This window comes from Callithrix jacchus, chromosome 2 (genome assembly GCF_049354715.1).
Source record: "Callithrix jacchus isolate 240 chromosome 2, calJac240_pri, whole genome shotgun sequence".
NCBI lineage: Eukaryota > Metazoa > Chordata > Mammalia > Primates > Cebidae > Callithrix > Callithrix jacchus.
This window is the reverse complement of record NC_133503.1, coordinates 90534932-90546875: the sequence shown is the minus strand read 5'-3', so window position 1 is coordinate 90546875 and position 11944 is coordinate 90534932. Positions and strand designations below refer to the sequence as shown.

At 41.3% G+C, this 11944-nt stretch overlaps 1 protein-coding gene and 2 pseudogenes across 26 annotated transcripts in view; 1 reads left to right on the top strand and 2 right to left on the bottom strand.

Moving 5' to 3' along the window:
• Window positions 1–417: 417 nt before the first annotated feature.
• Window positions 418–502, bottom strand: LOC118151996 (small nucleolar RNA U13; annotated as a pseudogene).
• Window positions 503–1886: 1384 nt separating this feature from the next.
• The window catches only part of DMXL1 (Dmx like 1), a 193201-nt gene continuing 183143 nt past the window's right edge, over window positions 1887–11944 (top strand). For 20 of the 26 annotated variants that reach the window (XR_013532130.1, XR_013532127.1, XR_013532125.1 and 17 more), the window contains exon 1: window positions 1887–2435. Coding sequence is in view for 15 of the 26 variants with exons in the window: in XM_078365021.1 (XP_078221147.1) it covers window positions 2349–2435 (87 nt within the window). In the remaining 11 variants the exon portion in view is untranslated. The remainder of the gene's footprint in view (window positions 2436–11944) is intronic. The other 6 variants (XM_078365010.1, XM_078365018.1, XM_078365015.1 and 3 more) reach the window with 2 other exon arrangements.
• LOC100391410 (high mobility group protein B1 pseudogene) lies at window positions 11183–11794 on the bottom strand (annotated as a pseudogene).

The following is an 11944-nucleotide window of genomic DNA, read 5'->3' as shown; positions in this document are numbered from 1 at the left end:
ACAGACTTTTCCATGGTCACACAGCTAGTTACTTTGAGAATCAGGAATAGATATCAGATTCCCTAACTACTCTGTTGCTTAGTTTCTTTTATTCTTCTACATGGAATGCTCTTCAAAACTAACAACCAGGCAAAATAGAATGAGTAAACATGTTAAATTATGGGTCAGCCACAGAATTTAGGTGGGACTTACACAAGTACATACAACAATCCTGATTAGGGTCTAAAATATAAAATTAAGACATGTGAAGTAAAATTTGAAATAATAAAAGACAAGTCAAACGGTAGGTATGTTAGACCTTAAAAATAGTTTATTTTTAAAAAGCAAAGACAACTTTTGTCCCTCATCTTATGAAAAGCCTGGAATACAGAATGAAATTATTTATTTTTGCTGTTAGTTTAAGGTTTTTGTTTTCCATATCAGATGGGTAACAAGGTTTGAGGGAGGGGCATCTCACACAAGTGTGAACACACAATCATCACACTATGAACTACAAAAGTATCTTGTAAGTAGCTTTTTATTGCAAGACAAAGTAAATGTACATTACAAAAAATGCAGTAAAAAAAATAAAGTTAGTAATGCTTGTCCCACTCAAGTATATACAAAATAAATTTAGCGAAATTCTAAAAACCACTCATTTTATTTGAAGAGTTTTTTTTTTGTTTGTTTGTTTGTTTTTCCCGTGACGGAGTTTTGCTCTTGTTGCCCAAGCTGGAGTGTAATGGCACGATCTTGGCTCACTGAAATCTCCACCTTCTGGGGAGGCTATTCTCCTGCCTCACAGCCTCTTAGGTAGCTGGGATTACAGGTGCGCACCACCACCCCTGGCTTTTTGGTATTTTTAGTAGAAACGGGGTTTCACCATGTTAGCCAGGCTGGTCTCGAACTCCTGACCTCAGGTGATCTGCTCGCCTCGGCCTACCAAAGTGCTGGTATTACAGGCGCGAGCCACCGCGCCTGGCCTATCTAGAGGGTTTCTATACACATTTATGCAACATTTACTGAACATCTTGAACCGGGTGGGACTGGCGCGGTGCTAGACATTAGGGACAGATTGTGTCCTGTTCCTCTCTATCCTGAAGAGGCTTACGGTATACAGGAGAAAACAAATAAACAGAGTTTGTCAATTATATTACAAAACGTGTCAAAATACAATGAGACTTAAATCTCACAGTTTGTAGCTGTGACACTGATGATTCTGGAATTCTTAGGTTCTTTTCCAAAACAAGAGCTCAATTCAAGGCTGGTATGTTGTTATTACCAGCATTATTTCAAAACACGTGTTAAGATAAACTTAGGCTAAGAAAATACCACTTTACTACTTGTCAAGTGTTCGAACCTTTCAAAAACCATCCTGTTTAGGGACTTCGAAACAAGCCCAAGTCTGGAGAAACCATTAAGCTGCTAACGTAGACGTTTCAAGGGTCACATGTACTTACACTAGGGCCACCTCAGGGAGCGGTGCATGTTGGGACTTGTAGTCCTACCAGAACTGAGGCAACTACAACACTATTTACAATGCACTTCTCCCCTTCAAATGTTCAGACCCATAATTAGATTAAGCCCTAACCTAAAGCACAATTTGACACATCTCACTCATTCTGGGTTCATCAGGCTTCTACCAGGCTTATCATGTTCAAGCTCAGACGTACGGCGTTCTCCTGCACAAGCCTCAAAGAGATTGGCTTATCCTCGGTGGTGGGAGGAGCCCTAGGTGGACCAGGGGTCGGGATTGGCCAGTTTCTAACTAGAAGAGGCGTTTTTATATTTACTTGCTGATCTGTATGCTGCGGTAAAGAAGTGAATCCTTAACACAGTACCAGCTTCGCCGAGCGAAGTCTCGCGATATTTCCGCCTAAGGACTCCAGAGACGCGTAGTGAGAGGCAGAGGACTGTGGGGGTGGCGGGCACCGGAGCCGGGAAGGGACAGGTCAGGCGGGGAGTGCGAGCGCGTGCTGCCTGCGCCACTTGGGCTAGGTCAGAGCGGCTGCCTGAGGCCCAGAGGAAGTGTGTAGACAGCTCGGCCTTCCTGGCCGGTGAGTCGGCCCAGGGTCGTGGCCGGTGAGGGGACCCCGATCTTCATCTGGGCCGGCGCGGTCAGTGACAGGTGCGCCGAGGAGCGTGGCGCTCCGCCCGCTCGCCGACCCGCCCCCTCCGGGCCTCGCCCTCCTGGGCTCGGGATGAACCGTGGGCCCCAGCTGAGCTGCTCCAGCTCCGGGTGCCTGTCGTTGCTTCTGCCGTCGCAGCCAAACAGCGGCCGCCGCCCCTGAGGGAAGGAGGGAGGGAAGCGGCCGCTGACCCGGGGCATGAGCTGGACGCGGTGTCCGTTGCAGGATTAGGGCGCCGACATGAACTTGCACCAGGTGCTAACCGGGGCTGTGAACCCTGGCGACCACTGCTTCTCCGTGGGCAGCATTGGCGACCAGCGCTTCACGGTGAGTTCGAGAGAGGCCCTCGCGTCGCCCATGGCCCGGCCTTTGCCCGTCATTCTGGGCAGAGCTCGGCCCAGAACGACGGACAGAGGCACGAGCGCCTTGTCACCCCAGGGGGGTCCCTATCATCCAGAGCCGGGCAGACCTGGCCCTTGGAAACTAAAGAGGCAAGACCATTTCGGTCAGTGAGGTACCGTATGGAGCCTGAACTCAAGTCAGAATGTTCTGTAGGATTTTTTAAGTTTTTCGTCTGACTTCCTTGGGCAGGGGTGCTTTGCCAAAATCGTTTATCCAAAAATCTTTGTTGAGTAACGAGTTGGGGGCTTTTTATTATACCACTTTATAGGTTCAACTTGTCAAACTTAGGAATAGTGGGGATTGGCTTCATTTTGTATTTTAAGTTAAGGTCAAGTGTCTTTGTAGTTAAAAAGGGTGGGTGTCTCAAAACAGTTACCCATTGTTTGCTATCAACAACTAGCATTGAGTAGAGATACAGTGAAAACAGTGCTTTTCGTTTATTTTCTTTACAAATTCCCTGAGAAATAACTTAGGAAAGGAAAAAAAAAGCCTTTTCATTTTAAAAAATATTTCTTGGATATTTTATAATAACCTGGTAATTCCAGGTCAAGATTTACTAAAAGTCATTTGCTTTTAATTAGTCTTTCCCACATACTGAAAATAAGAGGGCACCAAACTTCAGGCTGCTTGTCAGTATAGTCGCATTTTCTGCCTTAGAGTTTTTTTGTAACAGTTTCAAACTATAATTAATTGTACTTGATACTTTCATCTAAATAAATTTATAATATTAATTATTTTTGATACATTTTGTGTAGATACCTCCTTAGTTGTGATTAAAAGTAAAACTTGTCAGTGCCTGGAAATACCGAGTGTTGCAGGCTTTTTTTCTAAAAACAACAACAACAACAACAAAATAGAAAAGTAAAACTTAATTTTGTATAAGTGACACGAAGTAAACAATGTAACCAGTGCCCCAGGTTTAGGAGTCTAAAATTTCTAATCTTTTTGTCTGCTTTTAGCTTTTTTGTGGTCTTTGTTGGTCAGAATAAATAATACTCAGCATTTAACGTGGTGTAGGCATTTAATACCTCAATTGTACTTTTAGAATTGTGCCAACAAGCATTTTGCTTTCAGACAGAGGCTGTGCCTCCCCTTTAGACTGACTTATACACAGCTTAGTTTACCCCGATTCCAATTCTAAATGTTTGCCCAGCCTAAATACTCGGAAAAAGAGTGAGCTCTGAGAGTCTCAGTGAGCAACTTGTTTCCTTAGAGCTGGGGGCATTGCTCTTTGCTCTTGGTGCTTAAGTGGGAAATGAACATCATCATTCTTAGGTGGTTTTCCTAGTGGGAAATTATAGGATAATGTTGCATTCTCTGCTATTTCCTAAAGTTTTATGAGTGCTTTCTCCAATCTAAATTCTAACAACTTTTGCTTTTTTAAAAATTTTGAAATGAGATCTCCCTCTGTCACCCAGGATGGAGTGCACTGACGTGATCACAGTTCACTGCAGCCTCAACCTCCCTGGCTCAAGCCATCATCCCACCTTAGGCTCCTGATAGCTAGGACTACAGATGCTAATCACCACGCCTGGCTAAGTTTTCTATTTTTTGTAGAGATGAGGTCTCCTTATGTTTCCCAGGCCGTATTGAGTTCCTGGGTTCGAGTGATCCTCTCACTTTAGCCTCCCAAAGTGCTAGGATTAGAGGTGTGAGCCACCATGTTCAGCCCTAAGAATTTTTTCTAAGAAGACATTCACAATCTATGTAAGCAGTGATGTGAACTTCAAAGTATATACAGTATGATGGCCTATTTATATACCTGTATGCATTCCTCTATAAAACCTTGGTGCATGCCTCTGTTGTTTTTACGGAGAGATCAGTTAATGTGCCAAAGATTAGATGGTCATCCTATACCATCATGTAGCTTGTTGCTCAGTTCTGCTGAATTTTAAAGTTTATTTCCATAGAGTAGGATATAATCTCCCACCAACCCTACTTCAGATTTCTTCTAGGTTTCTGGAAGCATTCAGTAAATAAACTAAAAATATTTTTTTTAAGTATAAAGAGAGCCCAACTCTCTTTAGTTTTAATGGAATTTTAAGGCTATAACAGTTATGGTTTTCTTTTGCAGCCTATCCAGCCTTGACTCTCTAAGTTTATAGTTCTGTTATAAACTAAATTTCTTATGCTCATCATCCTGGACACTTATATACACCTTAAATATATCTCTCCTCTTCTCTCATGTTAAAAGCCAGAATCTTTTGTTTACTTCTTGAGTTTTTATTTTATTTTTTGAGACGGAGAGTTTTACTCTTGTTGTCCAGGCTGGAATGTAATGCCACGATCTTGGCTTACTGCAGCCTCTGCCTCCTGGGTTCAAGAGATTCTCCTGCCTCAGCCTCCCAAGTAGCTGGGATTACAGGTATGCACCACCACGCTTAGCTATTTTTTTTTTTTTTGAGACAGAGTTTCACTCTTGTTGCCCATGCTGTAGTGCAATGGCACGATCTTGGCTCACCACAATCCACCTCCCTGGTTCAAGCTATTCTCCTGCCTCAGCCTCCCAAATAGCCGCGATTACAGGCATGCGCCGCCACACCTGGCTAATTTTGTATTTTTAGTAGAGACAGGGTTTCTTCATGTTGGTCAGGCTGATCTTGAACTCCTGACCTCGGGTGATCTCCCTGCCTCAGCCTCCCAAAGTGCTGGGATTATAGGCATAAGCCACTGTGCCTGGCTAATTTTGTATTTTGTAGTAGAGACGGGGTTTCCCCAAGTTGGTCAGGCTGGTCTCGAGCTCCTGACCTCAGGTGATCCACCCACTTCAGCCCCCCAAAGTGTTGGAATTACAGACGTGAGCCGCTGTGCCCAGCCTGAGTTTTGTTTTTAACCTCTTTAGATTTTGACTTTTCTTTGACTAGAAAATAGCAAACATTCATAGTAGATGCTATGTGAAGACTAAAATATCCCTTAATTGCATTCTACTCAAAGTAGAGTATATGGCATCTTCCTCTTGCAGTTCTCCTTGAAAAATTCTTTTATTCCTTCTGGTACTTGGTGCCTTCTCTTAGGACGGTCCTGTTTTTGTAAGTCCTCCCTTTGCATGTTTGCAGATAACTTCCCCGTTGTTGCTTTGAAAGATTACAAGATGTGAGATCTTGTTTTACTCATAAAGTCTGACAGGTTTCAAATGGAAATGAAACTGAATGCCACTTCTTTTGTTTTCTATAGTCTAAGTATTAGATACTTTTTTACTACTTCAATAAGCATCAAGCTGTTTTGACTTTGTTCTTAGTAAGAAAACCTCTAGTGGGCAATGACCATCTTTCCTGTACTTTTAGAATACTTTTTCTGCATCTTTATTATATCATTAACCAGTTTTGCCTTGTGGATTATATGTGTCTTCCCAGGCTTCATTGTAAGCACCTTGGAACAGTGATTGAAAGAGTATTTAAACCTAACAGTAAGGTCATTATTTGGAGTTGACTTCCAATGCGGTCCCTTATAATTAGCTGTTTATCCACTAGCAAGTTCTATTCTTTGAATTTCTTTTTTTCTCTTCTGTAAAATGGGACTAAAATAGTACTATTCATAGAGTTGTTGCATGAAAAAGGGCTAAGCTGTAAGTCCATGGTTTAGCACATGTAAAACTCTCAAAAATGTCAGTTTTTTTAAAAAGACCAGATTTCTCACATACTAAGTAGGAAATTAACAAGGAAAAAGGTATGAAGGAAGCATTCCAGTAAATAAAAAACAGAAACAAAAACTTTTGCTTAGCATACCTGAAGTCTCCCCTAATTGCTCACTTGATGTTGATGATAAAATACATAACAACGACTTTGAAAAACAAACTAAGAGGAATATTTTATTTGGACTCAAATCTAAATGATTAAAGCTATTTTAAAATACAGCAATTATTAATTATATTACAGTAAGGTTTCTCTATCCATTTTTTATTAATTCAACCACTATGAAGTACTTTCTAGTTTCAGGCATTAGAATAAATATCATCTTAATTTTATGAAAACTGACATTTTTGAGAGTTTTACATGTGCTAAACCATGGACTTACAGCCTAGCACTTTTTTTGTGTAACAACTCTATGCACAGGAAGAACTGAGTTGTATGTGTATTATGCATATAATCAAAATATAATTTTCAACTTTAAATTGTGGCAGAGAATAAAGTTGAAAATTATGTTTTGATTATATGCATGATAACACACATGCAACTCAGTTCTTCCTGTGCAGCATCCTGTGCATTGTGTTTGTTCTTTTTTTTTGAGACGGAGTGTTACTCTGTCGCCAGGCTGGAGTGTAGTGGCGCAATCTCGGCTCACTGCAACCTCCGCCTGGGTTCTAGCGATTCTTCCGCCTCAGCCTCCCGAGTAAGTGGGACCACAGGCATGTGCCACCACGCCTGGCTAATTTTTGTATTTTTAGTAGAGACGGGGTTTCACCATGGCCAGGATGGTCTCGATCTCTTGACTTTGTGATATGCCTGCCTTGGCCTCCCAAAGTGCTGGGATTACAGGCTTGAGCCAGTGTTTGTTCTTAAAGTTGATAAACCTAATGTTGTATGTGCCTAATAGAAAGATTTTTATTTGTCAATTTAATTTTATTGGGTAGTAATAGATGGTTCTGATAACAGATTTTTAATTTTATTATTACTTTTTTTTTTTTTTTTGAGATGGAGTTTCGCTCTTGTTACCCAGGCTGGAGTGCAATGGTGCAATCTCGGCTCACCGCAACCTCCGCCTCCTGGGTTCAGACAATTCTCCTGCCTCAGCCTCCTGAGTAGCTGGGATTACAGGCACGAGCCACCATGCCCAGCTAATTTTTTGTATTTTTAGTAGAGACGGGGTTTCACCATGTTGACCAGGATGGTCTCGATCTCTTGACCTTGTGATCCACCCGCCTCGGCCTCCCAAAGTGCTGGGATTACAGGCTTGAGCCACTGCGCACGGCCTATTACTGCTTTTTAATTAAAACTTTTTTTTTTTTTTTTTTGAGATGGAGTTTTGCTCTTGTTGCCCAGGCTGGAGTGCCATGGCGTGATCTTGGCTTACCACAACCTGTGCCTCCCAGGTTCAAGTGATTCTTCTGCCTCAGCCTCCTGAGTAGCTGAGATTATAGGCATGCTCCATCATGCCTGGCTAATTTTGTATTTGAACTAGAGACAGGGTTTCTCCATGTTGGTCAGGCTGGTCTTGAACACCTGACCCCAGGTGATCTGCCCACCTCAGCCTCCCAAACAGGTGTGAGCCACCAGGCCCAGCTAGTTAAAACATTTTAAAATAAAAAGAGACAGGTTCTCACTATATTGATGAGGCATGTCTGGAACTCCTGGCCTCAAGTGATCTTTCCACCTCGGCCTCCCAAAGTGCTGGAATTACAGGCATGAACCACTAGGCCCGGTGCTGTTTTTTTGTTGTTGTTGAGGTGGGAACTTGTTATATTGCCCATGCTGGTTTGGAATTCCTGGGCTTAGTTGAACCTCCCAGTGATTACAGGTGTGTACCACTATGCTTCATGATTATAGATCTTCTGACAGAAGTGGCTGGTGACGTCTACAGTTTATTTGATAAGGTGGTGCTGCTATTATTGTTTTGGTAACCTTCTACATTATAGTCAGGGCACCTTGAAATGAGTTTTTGTGAATAATTTATTTAGACAGATCTGTATAACTTGTTTTACATTTTGATTTAGAAGTGCCGTGTATTGTATCACATCTTAGGTGTTTTATTTTTTTTAAGACATGGTCTCACTCTGTCACCCAGACTGGAGTGCAGTGGATCTCAGCTCACTGCAGCCTCTGCCCCCTGGGCTGAAGCAATCCTTCCACCTTAACCTTTCGAGTGGCTGGGACCACAGGCATGTACCACTGTTCCTGGCTACTTTTTTTTTTTTAAAGTAGAGATGGGGTTTCACCATGTAGCCCAGGCTGGTTTCAAACTCCTGAGCTCAAGGAATCCACCTGCCTCAGCCTCCCAAAGTACTGGGATTACAGGTGTGAGCCAGCACGGCTGGCCCGTTTTAGGTTTTTATTTAAAATCAGATAGATGGATTATTTTTATTTAATAATTTAGTGGTACAAGGATTATTTTAAAATCATGCACAGCCATTCTGTTTCATTTATTTATTTTAAAAAGTTTTTACTGATGAGGTCTTGCTGTGTTGCCAGGGCTAGGCTGGAATCCCGGCCTTAAGTGATCCTACTGCCTCAGCCTCCCAAGTAGCTGGGACTAGAAGCCTGTGCTGTTGCACCTTGCTCATATTTTCACTTTTATTTTCACAAACTTTCTAGTATTAAGAATAACATGGAAACTGGAGATTTAATATGTCCTTTTCTTAATATTAAGATTTAATAGGAGACAGAGTTTCACTCTTGTTGGCCAGGCTGGAGTGCAATGGTGTGATCTTGGCTCACTGCAACCTCTGCCTCCCAGAATCAAGCTATTCTCCTGCCTCAGCCTCTTGAGTAGCTGGGATTACAGGCACGTACCACCACGCCAAGCTAAATTTTTCTGTTTTTAGTAGAAACAGGGTTTCTCCATGTTGGTCAGGCTGGTTTCAGACTCCCAACCTCAGGTGATTCACCCGTCTTGACTTCCTGAAGTGCTGGGATTACAGGCGTGAGCCACTGTGCCCGGCAATATTCCCTTATCTTTTAGAAATGAGACTACTTATATGGACCTGGAACTTGAATTATTTGTTCAGCCACTGATTCATCTATTCTTAGCACATATTTGTGAGATATTTATTTTATTTATTTTTTTGAGAGAGAGTCTTGTTCTAATGCGCAGGCTGGAGTGCAGTGGTGGGATCATGGCCGACTGCAGCCTCAACTCCCTGGGCTCAGTCAGTCTTCTAACAAGTAGCTGGGACCACAGGCATGTGCTACACCCTGCCTGGCTAATTTTTTATTTTTATTTTATGCGGAGATGGGGGTCCCACTGTGTTTCCTAGGCTGGTCTCAAACTCCTGGGCTTAAGCAGTCCTCCCACCTTGGCCTCTCAAAGTGCTGAGTGAGATTATAGGCATGAGCCACTGCACCCAGTCTCTGAGATACTCAGATTGAGGAGTTCATATCATGTCTGTGTTGCAGGATGAAGACAACTGTATGAAAATCAGGCTTTAATTCTTTTCTTTTTTTTTTTTTTTTGAGACGGAGTTTCGCTCTTGTTACCCAGGCTGGAGTGCAATGGCACAATCTCGGCTCACCGCAACCTCCGCCTCCTGGGCTCAGGCAATTCTCCTGCCTCAGCCTCCTGAGTAGCTGGGATTACAGGCACGCACCACCATGCCCAGCTAATTTTTTGTATTTTTAGTAGAGACGGGGTTTCACAATGTTGACCTGGATGGTCTCAATCTCTTGACATTGTGATCCACCCGCCTGGGCCTCCCAAAGTGCTGGGATTACAGGCTTGAGCCACCGTGCCCGGCCCGGCTTTAATTCTTGACCTTACTACATTTTGTTTCACAGTTATTGTTACACATTTTAATTTGACAATTTATATAATTTAGCATGAGTTAATTTTGCAACACTCCTTTTGCCCATATCCTTTTAACTCTCTTGACCCTTTTTGTTTTTACTAGTTTCATTACTGATTTGTTGAGATTTTCTGTTTTCTTATAGTTCAATCTTGGTAGATTGTATGTGTCCAGGAATTGAGCCACTTCTGGATTTTATTGAATTTGTTGGTGTGTAGTTGTTCATACAGATTCTTTGTATTTCTTTGAACTAGTTGTTATGTCTTCTTTTTAATTTGTTACTTATTTGGGTCTTCTAGGTTTTTCTTAGTCAAGCCAAATGTTTGTTGATTTTCTTTAACTTTTCATTAAAAAATTTCATTTCATTGATCTTTATGATTTTTTTAGTCTCAATTTCATTTATTTATGCTCTGAACTTTATTCTGTCCTCCTGCAAATTTGGGTTTGATTTGTTCTTGTTTTTCAAGTTCCAGGAAGTTCATTATTAGGTTGTTTATTGGAAGTCTTTCTACGTTTTTTTCCTACTTTTTTAATGTAAGCATTTATTGCTTTCAGCTTTTCTTAATACTGCTTTTGCTGTATGTGATAGATTTTGTTATGTTGTATTCCCAATTTCATTTGTTTTAAGAAAGTTTTAAATTTCCTTCTTAATTTAGTTATTGATTCATTGGTCATTCAGGAGCATATTTGTAAAGTTTCTGAGAGTTTTCTTACTGATTTCTAGTTTTATTCCATTGTAGTGAGACAAGCAAGATACTTGATATGATTGTTTTGTATTTTTTATAATTTTTTCCTAATAAAAATTGTATTTACTTAGAAGTATTCAGAATGTCAACAAAACAGCTGCAACTTTTTCTTTTTTGGTAATTACAGAGTGGTATTCAGTTAACAGTTATTTCATACAGGCTGCATCAGAGACAACTGAAGATAAAAAAACTACCATCCCCATATATAACTAATTTGTGCTGGGCACCAACAAGAACCTGCTTTAAATTTCCATGCCAATGTACAACCCCCATACTGTACCTGGCAAGGTTAGTGGCCATTGAAAATACCACCAGGACAGGGCTGTCTAAAGACACATTCGGTAGCATGTTAACTATACAAAAAAAGACACCATGTTCAGTTTAAAAACAAATCTTACACAGCCTTATATTTCAATTTTTTTTTTAAAAGGAGTATATTGTGTACAGGGGGTTAAATGCTTTATAAACAAAAAAACTGCGCTAGAACCTACTTATTCATCATCATCATCTTCATTTTCTTCCTTTTCATCCTCTTCATCTTCCTCATCTTCCTTCTCTTTCTTCTTTTTCTTGCTTTTTTCAACCTTGACAACTCCCTTTTTTGCTGCATCAGGCTTTCCTTTAGTTCGATATGCAGTAATATCCTTTTAGAATTTTTCCTTCAGCTTCGCAGCTTTCTTTTCATAAGACTGCTTGTCATCTGCAGCAGTGTTACTCCACATCTCTCCCAGTTTCTTCACATCACCATTGAACAGGCCAGGATGTTCTCCCTTGATTTTTGGGCAATACTCAGAGCAGAACAGGAAAAAGGCTGAAGGAAGCCTCTTGGGTGCATTGTGATCCTTGAACGTCTGTCTCTCCTTTACGATACAGGTTTTCATTTCTCTCTCATAACGGGCCTTGTCCGCCTTTGCCCTACCTTCAAATTTTCCTTTCTCTTTAGCAGACATGGTCTTCCACCTCTTTGAGCACTTCTTAGAAAACTCTGAGAAGTTGACTGAAGCATCTGGATGCTTCTTCTTATGCTCCTCCTGACAAGTTTGCACAAAAAATGCATGTGATGACATTTTGCCTCTCGGTTTCTTAGGATTTTCTTTGCCCATGTTTATTTTTCCTCAGCAAGGCACAGGGTCACCCAGTGCCCATCCAGCTCTCACTTGCCCTGGCGTTGTCTCTATGGAGCTCAATGTACTGCAATGGCTATTTCTATTTTTTAAAAAAATTGTTCAGACTTGTTTTGTGACCTCAGATAT